Source organism: Gossypium hirsutum, chromosome A07, assembly GCF_007990345.1.
Source record: "Gossypium hirsutum isolate 1008001.06 chromosome A07, Gossypium_hirsutum_v2.1, whole genome shotgun sequence".
Taxonomy (NCBI): Eukaryota; Viridiplantae; Streptophyta; class Magnoliopsida; order Malvales; family Malvaceae; genus Gossypium; species Gossypium hirsutum.
Window position 1 is genome coordinate 21708875 of NC_053430.1, and position 15040 is coordinate 21723914.

A 15040-nucleotide genomic window follows, 5' to 3' on the forward strand; every position below is an offset into this window, starting at 1 on the left:
TTTGGATTTTCTTGTTAAATACTTTTAGTTTCATGTTATTTAAGTTTTCTTACATAAAAATCTCAACTTTCATATTTTTCTTAAGTTTTATTTTCATTGATGTTTTATTTTCCATCTCCATGTTCATTTCTTTTAGTTTCAACATGAGTAGCTAAACCTCAAACGGGGTTGGTTGATGGAGATGTGAGTAAACTGAAATCTTTGGACAAATGACTAAATCATAATAAATTGGACTAAATCGAATAAACCTAAAAACTTAGAAAGTGAAGCCCTTTAGGGAATAACGAGGCAAGTGAGCCCGAAAGGTAATCTTGTCACGCATCCATTCATTAGTCCCAAATTAACTGATAAGATCGAAATATAAATCGGAGTTAATTTGTCCAAGTTGGTAAAATTAAAATCGGAAGATAAAATGGATCCACTTAGTAATTTTATGCAATTTAAGTCCATTGTTCGAGGATCAATGAATCGCATCAAAATCAACCAACCACCATTAGTTATTTACTAAATATTCTCTTAGTTTTATATTCTTTGCAATTTAATCCTTAGAGTAACATATTTAATTTTCTTGCAATCTTTTCTTGATATGAATTGTCGTACTATAAAATCATACCAATAGTCTTTTAGATTCTATAATGTATGCTAGCTATCGCTTAATCAACATCTCCTTTAGGTTCGATCTTTGGAATATTTTGGTGTTTTATTGAAACACTATAAATATTACAATTGACATGTACGTTTGCAGTAAAATCGAACTTTAAAAATTGTTTTATAAATTCATTGTTTTATTGTACATGGGCGATGTCAGTCAATCATACACTTACAAGATGTGCTATTTAAAAAGGCAGAGCCAATTACAGCTAATTCTACAAACCCAAGGTGGAAATGGTTCAAGGTATTGGAATGCATTCCATATATAGCATGTACATAATTCACTTGATTTAGATTTAAATATAGTACCCTAACTTGACATTAAATCATTTTTGTAGAATTGCTTAGGTGCTTTAAATGGAACCCACATTAAGATTAGGGTTCCAAAAGTTGATAAACCTAGATATCGAACGTGAAAATGTGACATAACAACAAATATGTTAGGTGTTTGTACACCTGATATGTAATTTGTTTATGTTATTCCTGGTTTGGAATATTGATGTACAAGTTTTTCGAGATGCTATTGCTAGGAGATATGGACTAAAAGTTTTTTATGGTAAAGTGCAGAATTGGAGGAATTTGAATTAATTTTTAAGAGCATACTTTTTTGGGAAAGTTATTCATGATAAATAGTTTTTTTTCATAGGTAGTTATTATCTAGTTGATGTTGGTTACACAAATTGTGAAGGTTTTGTTGTGCTTTTTAGGGGAAAAAATATCATTTGAATGAATGGCATCATGGTCATCAACCAAGTACTCTATAAGAATTTTTCAATATGAAACATGCTTCGGCGCTTAATGTTATTGAAAGATGTTTTGGGTTATTAAAACTTAGATTTTTAGGTTATTAAAACTTAGATGGGGAATACTTAAGAGTCCATTTTATCCTTTGAGGGTGCACAATAAAATCATTATTGCATGTTGCTTGCTCCATATTTTATTTGAACCTTATTTTATTTGAACCTATATGAGTCTTGATCCTATTGAAGCAGAGTTGACAGAAGGATTACCTAGTAATGTGATAGAGAACGATGAACCGAATATCGTAAATATTCATCCATTGGATGCATGGGCTACTTGGAGGATGGAATTAGCCAACTAAATGTTCTATGAATGGAAAGCATCTAGAAATTGGTTAGGTTTATTAAAATATAGTAGAATGTTAATTTATTTATGTTATTTCATGTATCTAGTTTATGAAACTTTGGTGTTGTCTGTATTGTCTTTATGTATTGTACTAAACTTGTTGAATTACAACTTTAATTTTTTTTGATTCTTTATGTGTTATAATTTTATAAAGTGTCTACCTTCTGATTCATAATATCGAACTTAATTTTAATTTGCATTTTTCTTATGATAGTTATTTTAGGCTTTTCACAACCAAATGCAACTTCTTCCCAAAATTTTTGAGGAACCAAAAGGCAATGAGTTCTAAAAGAAGATGCTGTGTTGGTTGTCTGTATGGTCGACTTGCAAAATGTTAGAACTTTTAACGCAAACACGAGATTCAAGGCTGATTAATTAAATAAGCTAGAAAGAATGTTAGAAAAAATTTTACCTCATGCTATGCTGAAGGCTAGTCCTAATCTTAAATTGAGGATTAGGATATTGAAAAAGGAATGGGTAATCTTTTGTGACATGCTCAGAGGAAAAAAACAATAGCAGATTTGGTCGGAAAGAGCATAGGCAGATGGTTATTGCTAAAGATGTTGCGTGGAACTCATATATAAGTGTAAGAATTAGTTACCGTCTTTATTATCTTGTTTTGACCAAACTTATATCTAATGTAGGTTCCTTCTTTTTTATAGAGTCATAAAGAAGTCGATCAATTCAGATATCACAGTTTCCATTATTATGACCAACTTACTTCCATATACGCAAAAGATCGAGCCACTGAGAAAGATGTTCAAATAGTTGTTGATACTATTGAAGAAATAGATGTTAAGGATGTAGCTACTACAAAAAATCCTAAAGAATGATGCAATTACCATGGATGCGAAGCTTATGTCTCCTTGAATAAGATGGATGTCTCGGTTACACAATCGCAACCGTCGGAGTCAAATCAAGATGATTCCACATTTTCAACAAAGAAAAAAATATTTATGATGTAAGTGAATAAACTTCTTCTACTTCACTTGTTGATGTTGCCACATTATTGGGGAAAAATATACAGAAGTAGGAGCATTGCCTCCAAAGTGCTAATTCAAGAGAAGTAGGGAATGCTCATTCAAGAAAATGCCCAAAAATTATATATGGCCTTATGTGATGTAGAAGGACTAATTGAGGATGAGCGCTTTCAAACGTTGAGCAAAATTCCAAATTATCCAACGCAAATGCTCGTTTCTTAAGTCTAACTTCTTCTGTATGATCGGAATGGGTGAGAAAATTTATTTCTACCCATTAAAAATCATGATTGTGTTGGTGGTGTTTTGGTAACTTTTTGTATATATAATATTTGGATAGTATAATGACATGATAGAATGCCACATAGTGTTATAACTTTTTGATGACATATAGATTATGGCATATAAGTTAATGACATCATGTAACCTTTTGTTAATGTATTAACATTATATTTGGATGTCAAATATAATTCTCCAACTATTTATTACTTCTAATCTTTTGTTTTTTAGTTTAGAGGATAATTAAATTATTTGTTTCGCTAATGATATTCTAGCACATTAAATATGCATTGCAGTTTAAAAATAATAAAGCATGTTTTATATTATTTTTCTAATATTATATATTTTTATTTTTATTAATTCATATTTTAATAATAATTATGTTGAGAATGTTATTAAATTTTATTTAATAATTATATTAAAATATGATTAAATTATTTATTATTTTTATTAAATTATATTTAATAATAATCCTATTAAAATTTAATAGCAATAACAATAATCATCTACTTAAAAGAAAATTCTACTAAGGGTACTCTGGTCATTTCAACTTTTTTGCTTATGTTATTACAACATATATTTCATTCAATCAAACATATATTTCATTCAATCAAACATAAGAATACTATTACAGTTTTATTCCATTCCAATCCATTCAACCATACAATTTAATTACTGATTACGGCTCTATTCCATTACAACTTCATTTTATTGTATTGAACCAAATGTAGTGCAAGAGATTCTCCAAATTTTTTTCAACCTAAAACTTGTATCACACAATGAAAAGAAAAAAAAAGAAGAGAGGAAATATTGGGTGTTGTGCTCTTTATTTTAGTGAAGTAGATTAAATCTTGAATCTAAAGTTTAGATTTATTCATTTTGATCTAAGGGTTAAAAACAATTTGATTCTCAATTTAAAAGCTATCGCTGTAATTGCTTCATAAGAAGTATTTATTTTTTGTCAAATGATTAGAAGTAATTTAGTTTCTAAAAAAATAAAATAAATCAATTTAATTTATTTAATTAAGTTAAAAAATTACAAAATATCTTTATATTATTCGAGTGTAGTTTATTGGTTTAATTTAAAAACAATAAATAATTTGTATAGGTGATATTTGATCTTATAATATTTACATCAATAAAATTTTACCACTCAACTAAAATTTTTATTTTTATTTTCAAGTTTTTACTTATTTATTTATACTTCTAAAGCAGAAAAATCAAAGAAAATAATTTTTCTTTTTCTTTTCTTTTGGTCTCTTCGGTTTTTCAAATATGGAAATACCATATCTTATGAAACGAGGTTCTCACTCTAAAAATATAATTTTATTTAAAATAAATTCATTTTTTCAAACAACAAACGTAAGTGGATATCCAAATATCAATTCTAATTCATGTGAAAATTTTTAAAAAGTATTTAAAATTGATTTTAAGTTAATTAAAGCAAAAATTAAACAAAATCTAATTTAAGATAGAAAAGGCCCTATTTCCCTTCCACTTTCAAAATTAAATTAATACCAATTTAATTTCCCATCCAGAAAAGGAAAGTCATGGCCCTTCATAATTTTGAAGCTCATCGGCTGCTCAAAGTGAAAGGGAGGGATGGCCGTATATTAGTGATAACCAAAAATGATTGGGCGAATCCTCGACATAAGCAAAGATTTGATGCTTTTCTTTTATCCACATAATTACTAAGCCCCCTCCTTTCCCAGTGCTATCTATACCCTCGTACAGTAGTCAAAACCTAGCTTTCCGGCCACCTTGATACATATGGGAACACATAGACGCTATACCCTTGGGTTAATTTCATGCATTCATAAAATATCCGGAACTAACCCATGCCTCGTATATTCTAACATAAGACTCTCATTGGTCTCCAGCAGGCTCTTGCAAGCCAGCCTGCCAAAGCCTATAATCTGACACACAGTGTAATGGATGCATGCTTCAATGACTTGTGGTACCAGGTTGCCATCTTGTAGTGACCAGCATAGGGTTGATCCCCATCTGTTGGGTGGTAGAAACGATTCCAATTGTTTGCTGGCTTGGCCTAGGATCCTGCATACTAAGTCCTTGTATTCGTGCTCTGATCGTGACTTGAATGGATGGAGGATGGCTCATTTTAGATATTTGATAAATTTTATTACTTTATTCTAATTTATTTCTATTTCTAAATCATATTATATTTAAGAAGAATTATTTTCTATAAAAGTTAAATTAAAGCTGTGATAAATTTTAAGTATTATAAATTCTTTTATCAAATTTATTATTAAAGTATTTTATTGAGTTGGGTTCACTCTTAATCGAATCACTAATTTAATTATAAAATTATAGAAATATTTTTTTAAAAAAATTGTAATTAATATTATTATCACAATTTTACTTCTAATATTTTTATTTTATGTTTAAATAAAAAATAAAAAAGTTAATGACTGTTTAATAATATTAAATTTTAAATTCCTTTATCACTCACTCCATCTATGAATAAAATTTAAAATATTTGTTAAAGAAATGGTAAAGGTTGTAGAGACTTGGAAACAAGAAAAGGGATGCCAAATCTCAATAGTCCACATTAAACAATCTGGTCGTATAAAAGGGAGTCCATCCCAATTACGTCGGAACCACGCCATTTTGATTTATTCTTTTCTTCTTTTCCTGGTTCAGGGCTTTCTGTTGTGTTATTATTCTCTCTCTCCCCCGAAATAAAGTGAATAAGAAAGTTGTTTTGATACACTAGACTGCTGAAAACAAAAAAAACAAAAAAAGATAAAAAAAGATGTTTGGAAGAGCACCCAAGAAGAGTGATAATACGAGGTACTATGAGATTCTGGGTGTTTCCAAGAATGCTTCCCACGATGATTTAAAGAAAGCTTATAAAAAAGCCGCCATTAAAAACCATCCAGACAAAGGTGGTGATCCTGAAAAGGTACAATCTTTGCTTCTTGTTTTTTTCTGGTTAATTGTGGGTGTAATCGTTTTATCGCTAATTTTGCTTGCTGGGTTTGTTTTTTGTGTTTTGGTTGATTGGCAGTTTAAAGAGTTAGCTCAAGCTTATGAGGTTTTGAGTGATCCTGAGAAACGTGAGATATATGATCAGTACGGTGAGGATGCTCTCAAGGAAGGAATGGGTGGTGGAGCCGCGGCTCATGACCCCTTTGATATATTTTCATCCTTCTTCGGTGGTAGTCCCTTTGGAGGTGAGGATTAGTTTAAAATAGGGTTATTTGAGTATTACTTTCCTTCCGTTCTGGAATGTCTTCTTGGGTTTAAGGATATAGTCGATTTTATTTTTCTTATTTAGAGGATTCTGACTGAAGAATAGGCTCCGGTATTTGAAACCATTGTTATGTTGTTTAATGTTGGATTGTCTTTTAGGAGCATAATCACTTTCGTTCTAAATTTAACACTTGAATATCGGCTTGTTTGATGACTTGGTGCTATACTGATAAATGGTTGAGAAATTTGATAATTGTATGGTTTTTGTGGGGTAGAATTTTATGGAGATTAGGATGATTGCATCATGGTGTTATTGTGGATAACCAGGTGCTAGCAGTCGAGGAAGGAGACAGAGACGGGGAGAGGATGTAGTTCATCCCCTGAAGGTGTCTCTGGAGGATCTTTACCTTGGGACCTCAAAGAAGCTTTCACTTTCCCGCAATGTGATATGCTCCAAGTGCAGTGGGTAAGTTAATAGTTTTCTTCTTTCCTTTTTTCCCCTATGTTTGGAACTGTTGGTAGTATTTGCTTACATGTAATTGTGTTATTTATTACAGCAAGGGTTCGAAATCTGGAGCTTCAATGCAATGCCCTGGTTGCCAGGGTTCTGGTATGAAGATTTCAGTCAGGCACCTTGGTCCTTCCATGATTCAGCAAATGCAACATCCTTGCAATGAATGCAAGGGTACGGGTGAGACGATAAATGACAAGGACCGCTGCCCTCAGTGTAAAGGTGAGAAGGTTGTTCAGGAGAAGAAAGTGCTGGAAGTCATTGTAGAAAAGGGTATGCAGAACGGACAGAAGATTACGTTCCCAGGCGAAGCTGATGAGGCTGTATGTTTTATGATTCAATAATTAGTCTAGTATATGCACCGTAACATGGGGCCTAACTGATTTTTTATTGATGTTTGGTGTGCTCTGCAGCCCGATACCATTACAGGGGACATAGTCTTTGTCCTTCAGCAGAAAGACCATCCAAAATTCAAGAGAAAGGGAGAAGACCTGTTTGTGGAACATACATTGGCTCTAACTGAAGCTTTGTGTGGCTTCCAGTTTGTGGTTACCCATCTTGATGGTCGACAACTTCTAATCAAGTCGATTCCTGGAGAGGTTGTTAAGCCTGGTAAGTAGTCGGGGACATTTAAGGCTTTCTTATTTTGCATTGCTTGGTTTTTAACTTGTGTAACATTTTATCCCAGATTCATTTAAGGCAATCAATGATGAGGGGATGCCCCTGTACCAGAGGTCATTCATCAAGGGCAAAATGTACATTCACTTCACCGTTGAATTCCCTGATTCATTGAACCCTGATCAGATTAAGGCACTTGAGGCTATTCTGCCGCCAAAACCAACATCTCATTTGACTGATATGGAGCTAGATGAGTGTGAGGAGACCACGCTACACGATGTGAACATTGAAGAGGAGATGAGGAGGAAGCAGCAGGTAGCTCAGGAAGCCTATGATGAAGATGAGGATACGCATGGTGGTGCCCAGAGAGTGCAATGTGCTCAACAGTAATGAATTGGAGCTGAGTTTGAGTAGTATTCGTATTCCTAGGTTTATGGAAGCTGATCTTCACAGTAACATAACTGGGACTGTATGGTTTTTTTTTGCAAGTCTGCTCTGTTGCAGTCCGGAAGTGTTCTTTGTTTACCAGACAATTTTTATAGAAAATGTCGATTTCTCTGTAGGCTATTTATTTATTTTCAATTAATGTTTTCTCAGTTAAGATTTCCACACTTTCAGTCTAGGATCCTCCACTCTTGATTTTAGCAACATGTGCACCAAATCTTCTTTAACAATAAGACTAGTACCATATTTGCATGCATTTCTATTCCATTATGATTGAAAACAGAATGAAACAATTCTTTATTTATTGGATTTGTTCTAGTCTTGCAAAATCTCCATGAATGAATGAACTCCAACTTCGTTTCTATAAATAAAATAAATGAAATTCTTTGTACAAAACAAAACTAAACTCTGCTTACCAACACTTAATCTCGGGGAATGTGTACCTTTTTCTGCAGAAAACGAAATACCTGTGAGACCGGAAACTTTGGGTTACTCTTGGATTTTATACATAATCTTGCTACAACCAAAAGCTTCTTAAGCTCCCTAGCATCATAATTGTTCCCTAGATCTGGATCTATCATCATATGGATGGAACTGCTTAGCCGAGATCCTTGGACCCATTGGATTAAATCGGTGCCCCCTTGCTCCGATGACTGCCCTGTTATTAGCTCCAATATCAGAACCCCAAGCTGATAGACTATGTTGCCACATTCCTGATCCATGCATTCTGCAACCAAACAATGAATATCATATTCTATCAACACACATTGGGATGGAAAGCAACTCTTGCTATGGTATCACCTCACCTTCTGAACACGAGGAATGAGGAACATAAGTTCCAATTGAACTGAGAAGGCCGACGTCTGATAGCTGTTTTAAAGAAAGAATAATGGCCATTACTTTTTATTATCTTCTTATGATGTCAGTGTTAACTATACAAATGCTAACATCAAAAGGGAATGAAAGTTGACCTTTGCTGTAAAGTTTTCGTCTAACATGATATTGCTTGAGCTGATGGAGACATGATAAACAGGTGGGTTACTGAAAAGAAGCAAGTATTCCTGCGGTATAGTGTATGCATTATGTTATACAGAGATCAAACTAATATGCAGAGAAAAAATTTTACAAAGTAAGGTTGAGTATATTTCGGGTTTGAAACCCTGTATCGGTAATCTCCTCCCTCACCCACAGACTCTCGATACTTGAGTTTGCGACTTACCAATGCTGCTGCCACACCTACAGCTATTTGTAGCCTTGCTTTCCAATTCAAAGGAGTCCTGAGAGGATCTGTCAAGAGCCAGTGTTTAAAAACACAAAATGAAGTTTTTGCAAGTACATATAAATCATGCTTTATAGATTTACCATTAAAATGCTCCTTCAAGCTTCCATTTTCAATATTGTCAAACACTAATAACCTGCAAAGATAAAGCAAAACTATGATGAATCTTTATGCATGATGTCTTGATTGTAGAAGCTACGGAAACACACATGAATCTTTCATTTGATGTTGTCAAGTGTCAACTGCTGCACACTTTTTTTCTTTTTTCGAAATCAAGCCTCTACAATTTGTCTAAAAGCAAGCAAATCAGAAAAGGGAAGGAACATGAAAGTTAGACATCAACCTCTTCTGCCCTGTGGAAAACCCCCTAAGCGCAAGAAGATGGCGGTGATGCAATCGCCCCAAGAATTGCACTTCTCGATAGAAACTTTCTTTCCCTTCATCAAAAGCTCTTGCTTCTTTTACCAAAGCAACTTCACCTCCTTCAAAGTTGGCCTTATAAGCAGCCCCATGGGAATTGCTGTATACTATCCTGTGGAAGCCATCGGTTGCCCTCTTTACATCTTTGTATGAGAACTTCTTCACAAACAAGATTGGTCCTGAAAAATAACAAAAGAAAGGGGATGATGTATGATCATAATTGACAATGCAACACATCTTGGACAAACTCACAATAATAACCCTCTTAAACCAAATGCACTGCCAAGTTTTCAAAATTTTATCCATTGCATTTGCTAATACCAATATATTTAACAAGTTCTTATAATGTTTCTTCTCTGATCTAATTAAAAAACAATGGGACAGCATATGATCAAGATTTATTACATATATGCAGACACAAAGACATCTTGTCCAACACATACACGGAGATATATAGGTTGAAACCTAATTGATTTACCATCCTAAGCACCATTGAAACTGATAAAAAGTAAATAGATTAGCTAAGAATCTTCAGAGCTGGCAATATCATTCTTCAAGATTTCAACTTTACCAAGTTCAATCTCATTACAGTCTTTCAAAACCTCCAAAACCAAATTCACCAGAAATTATTAAACCCAATTTTAAACCAGCATGATCAAAGCTAAAAATCCACCAATTTCCATCAAAACTTTTCTCTAGGATCGTGATTCATGAACAATTACAAAAAAAAAAAAAAACCAATTAACCCTTAGTAAAATCCCACCTAAAAATAACTATAAGTTCCCATAAAACGAAAACAACAGTTAATCTAAAAAACATGACAGTCTTAACAGACAAAGACAGTGAGTTTGAGTCCAACGGTTATGTTTTATTTTTTTGCACTAAACAATTAAAGGAAAAAGAGGGGGGGGCGGTTACCGGAGCGAGATCGGTGAAGCCATGCAAGAAGACGAAATCTGAGTTTCCGGATCATAGGATCCATTCCCAAAACAACAGTCTGTCTCTTTCTGAAACGCCACTTCTCTTTTGTTCTCTTGGGTTAACTTATATGACCCTGGTTCTGCGGCAGTCAAATACTTAATTACTAATTGTCATGTCGTTGTATTACCCAAGAATCCGATTTTCGGTAATTAAATAAAAAAAAACATTGAGATTCCATCTCATAATTCACAAACTTGGGAAGTAAGTGAGAGTTATGATGAGTGAGTGGTGGTTTGAATCAGTTCAACCCTTACACTGGGGGCAATTAAAAGTTTTGGGTGACTCCAAAATGAAGTGTCAAAATCTGTTAATGTTGTTGGATCAGTTTTAGAGGGTTCCATTAATTAAATTGTAGATCGGTTATTTTAATGCCAATTTTGACAGTTTTTTTGGGACTTGGTAGGGTATTTATGGGTGTATTAGTCAAGGCCTTTTTCGCTTCAATATACATTATTTCCCATACTATGTTTTTTCTTAAAACTTACTTCTCCAAATTTGTTTCTTAACTACCTCACATACATACATTTTCTCTACAAGTAGTTGAATTAAAAAAAAATATCAATCTTTTAATATTTATATATTTATACTTACATCAATAAAGCACATTAAATAATAATTTTGATCGCACTAACTTAAATTATTCATTCTCATGATCTAATGGCTTTAAACAAGTGATTTTGTTTTTATATAATATTAGGATACAGATTAAGTGTGTCTAACAAAATCTTTAGAAAACTTTGAATTTTATAATAACATAAATATGTTGAGAGACAATTCCTTTTAAAGATTTAACATATATAACTCGTTTAATTCAATTTTTATTTTATTTTTTCTTATAAAAGATAGAAAGTGAATAATGGCAAAATTATTGTGTCTTGTGCATGGGGCAACATCAGTATATCAATATATCCAATTTTTCCAACAATGTTATTTTAGTTTAGAGCTCACTAACTTGTTCCAAGAGCAATTTAAGATTCCAAACAACTCACTTTCTACTTAAGATTTGGATACAGATTTTTCTAATTAATATTGGTTTTACTTTATTTAATTAATAAATAATACTCTAACATCAGACTTTGACAACCTAAACCCAACCATCAACTCCTCCTCTTCTTTTAGTTTAGCAAATAAAAAAGGGTTAATTAACATTTTAGCCCATGAAGTTGGGACTGATTATTTCTCCCAGGTTGGTACGGCTACCTTCTTTTTTCTTTTTCTTTTTTGGTGATAAAAGAAACTTACAAAACTAAGTTACGTGGTTGGAAAATGAAATACAAAAGTACTTCTCTTTATCAACTTTGATGAGTGCTGAGATTTCTAGGGGGTTTCGATTAGTTGTAGAGCTTTCTTTTCTCCAAAAGCCAATTTGGCTATTAAATCAACACTTTGATTTTGCTCCCTAGAAATGTAGCGTAAGATCTAATTGCTTCCTTGGGATAGATGCGTTGTATCCTTCTGATAAGAGCAGAGTGTGAGGTCTTCAGGACACTTCCGTGAATAGCTTTAATTGCCTCCAAGTTGTCAGATTGAATTACAACCTTGACCTCGCCTCTTCGCTGGATGAGTTTTAGGCCGTCAAGAATACCCCAAAGTTCCACATCAAGGATCGAGCAATTACCTAGGTATTTGTTGTAGTCTAGGATCCACTCTCTATTTCTATCTCGTAGCACTCCTCCTGTAGCTGCAGCCCCCGAGTCCACTCGAATAGCACCATCTGTGTTAAGATAAGTCCACTCTCCTGTCAATGGTTCTCCACGGGTCGATTCGATTTCAACTTCCATAACTTGTCTGCTTATCAAGGAGAAGTGCTTGACCCAAGACACCGAGGTTTTAATTATCTCCTCCGAGCTCTATGATTTTCCTTGAAAAATGAAGATGTTACGATTCTTCCATAGGCACCAAGCCAATAGTCCAAAGAGGCATGCCCAACTAGTTTCCCCACCTTGGGAATTTAGGTTGACCTGTAGATTAAGAGACAACCATTTGTGCAAAGTGTTAGAAAAAAAGTTAAATTGTTGAGTTCTCGAAATTACATGTTTCCACACTTCTTTAGTGAAAGTGCAGTCTCAGATGACGTGTAAGATATCCTCAGATGCATGCCCGTAAATTGGGCAAGAAAGGTCCTCTACTAGTCCATGCCTAGCTCGTTCTGTATTGGTAAGGAGTCTCTACTTAAGGACATTCTAGAAGAAAAAACGAACTTTTTGCGGTCCTAGCAATTTCCACACTTTCTTCCATAGCTCATCTTTGGGACTCCAAGACTCCTCCTTCAACATTTTGAAGACACTTTTGATGGTGAAAGCTCCGATTGAAGTATGACGCCAGGATAGTCTGCCAGGTTCTTCAAGTGGATGAGGAGGTGGGATGCCCTTGATCTGGCAAATGATCTCTTTTGGTAACTAAGCCTGCAAGAGTTCAAAGTTCCAATTGCCCTCATTTGTGGTCAATTCTCTGAGTAGACTGTCAGGTCTAATATTGGTGTGGGCAGGAATATAATTGATAAGGGAACCAACATTGGGAACCCAAGGGTCCTTCCAACTTTGGATTTTGTTCCCATTACCGACTAACCATATGATGTTCTAGCGCAAAAGTGCCCAGACTTTAGAGAGAGACTTCCAAAGAAAGGAGCTACGAGCTCTCTCAATGCTATTAGGTAGAGAACGTACAACTGCCTTCTTTTAACCAATCTCACTTTTAACATTTCACTCATCTCACATAAAATATCCAAAATTTAACATCATTAAATTATTTTTGATTTGATAATGAAAGGACAATAAGTGTTACATCTATACTGTAGGGCCCAGTTTTAGCCCGGGCCCAAGACCCACAAACAAATAAACAGAAATAAAATTCTTTTTTTACAGTCCAAATTACAAGCCCAATTGTTTTTAACCTAAATCTAAAACCCAAAATAAAACTTAAACCCAAACCCTAATAACCCTAAAGCCCAAAGGGGCCTAAAACCTAAACTTTTCAGCAAAAAAACCCCTAGCCCCCAGTGCTTGCAACAGTCGCCGCTCCACCAACGACCTCCGCGTCCCACGCCACTCGGGCCTCCAATGCCGCACTACTCACGCCATGTCAGTGCCCGCATCCACCACGCCACCTGCAATAGTCGAAAAAACAGTTGTAAAAAGGCTATAAAAGCCTCATGAGAATCTATTGTTGGGGGAGCTTTTGTTTACCCTTTTTTTTAGAGAAATAGAATACGGGGGAAATACAAGAAAACACACTCAAATCAATACAAAAGAAAACTCCAAAGCAAGGAGGTGATTACATTTTTTCTTTCTTTCTTATTTTTTGAGTTTCCTTTTTCTTATATTTTTTTTAGATATACATAATCAAAGAGGAAAGGAGAAGGGCTTACCTGAACCCGCGGTCACAGTGCCGGAGAATCCTTCTCCGTCGTTGGAATTAGACTCAAAAAAGGGTTGGTTGGATGGCCTCTCTATGATCTGTTGAAGGAGAGCAAAAATGGGGTTTAGGGATTTGGAACTTTTTTTAAAGAAGAGTAAGAATCCTTGTTTGTTTTAAAAAGAAGGAAAAACGGAATGGGTCTGTAACGTTTTGTTTGAAGTGGTTTAAACTAAATTTGAAACGACGTCGTTTAAGGAAGGGAGGAGTTTTTCATTTTTGGAATTTTGGGATATTTTCGTGAATAGTCCTTCTTCTTTGCAAAGCTTTTTTGATTGAATTCCTTTTCTTTTTAATTCTGACCCCGTTTTTTATTTTTATTTTTTTGTGGAGGAAGAGGGATATTTTCGGGAATAGTCCCTCCTTTTCATTCGTATATGTGATTTAATTCTTTTCTCATTTATTTATTTCTGATTTGCCCTGAAATTCGATTTCAAGTTCTGTTTTAGTCCTTTTCTACTATTTTTGTTGTTTTATTTCCAAATAAATTAATTATTTGTAATGTTATTATTATCTTAGTTATATTTTTTCATTATTATTACTTCTATTATCATTATCATCATACTATTAAATTAATTTGCTTAATATTTAATATTTATTCGCTTGATTATTTACTTATCATTCTGTATAGAGATTTATTTTATTTTCATCCCTGTTGCAAATTTGTATTTTATTTATTTATTTCAGATTTTTTTTTGTGTAATATTGTTTTCAAGCAATTTTATTTTATCATTTTTGATATTACATATTCTAAATAGTTTTATCTTGATTGAGTTTTATATATTGTTACTTTCAATTATCTTATATATTATTCATTTTATATTGTTTTATATAACGTTTTATTTTATATCATTACAAATCATTTCATATATTGTTTATTTTGAGTTTTTTATACGTTTATTTTAAACTTATACATATATTATTTTAAATTTTGGGATATGTCGTCTTTTTTTTTAATTCATTTTGTACTTTGTTAATTTTTAAATTCTTTTCTCACATTATATATTATAAATTCATTTATTATCATTTTTAAATTATTCCCACATTCTATTTCGACTTGCTTTGGTTCTTTAGAAATGGTTATATATGTCTTTTAATTCATTTGTC

General features: G+C 33.3%; 2 protein-coding genes and 1 long non-coding RNA gene across 3 annotated transcripts; 1 reads left to right on the top strand and 2 right to left on the bottom strand.

Annotated features, from left to right (window-relative positions):
- The first annotated feature begins 5601 nt into the window (after positions 1-5601).
- Positions 5602-7962, top strand: LOC107953148 (dnaJ protein homolog). Its single transcript, XM_016888386.2, has 6 exons — positions 5602-5976; positions 6082-6247; positions 6594-6732; positions 6824-7100; positions 7191-7389; positions 7466-7962. Exons 1-6 carry the CDS (start codon positions 5827-5829, stop codon positions 7783-7785), a joined length of 1251 nt encoding a protein of 416 aa, XP_016743875.1. The 5' UTR covers positions 5602-5826; the 3' UTR covers positions 7786-7962.
- Positions 7963-8124: 162 nt separating this feature from the next.
- LOC107953149 (probable receptor-like protein kinase At1g49730) lies at positions 8125-10803 on the bottom strand. The gene is made up of 7 exons (XM_016888387.2): positions 10457-10803; positions 9462-9717; positions 9202-9254; positions 9059-9126; positions 8811-8900; positions 8646-8709; positions 8125-8566 (listed from the first exon to the last, which is right to left on the bottom strand). The coding sequence occupies exons 1-7, from the start codon at positions 10518-10520 to the stop codon at positions 8262-8264; spliced, it is 900 nt and encodes a 299-aa protein (XP_016743876.1). The 5' UTR covers positions 10521-10803; the 3' UTR covers positions 8125-8261.
- A 2446-nt stretch (positions 10804-13249) lies between these two features.
- LOC107953147 (uncharacterized) lies at positions 13250-14561 on the bottom strand. Its single transcript, XR_001699090.2, has 2 exons — positions 13887-14561; positions 13250-13625 (listed from the first exon to the last, which is right to left on the bottom strand). It is a non-coding gene; the product is annotated as an uncharacterized lncRNA (long non-coding RNA).
- Positions 14562-15040: the final 479 nt, after the last annotated feature.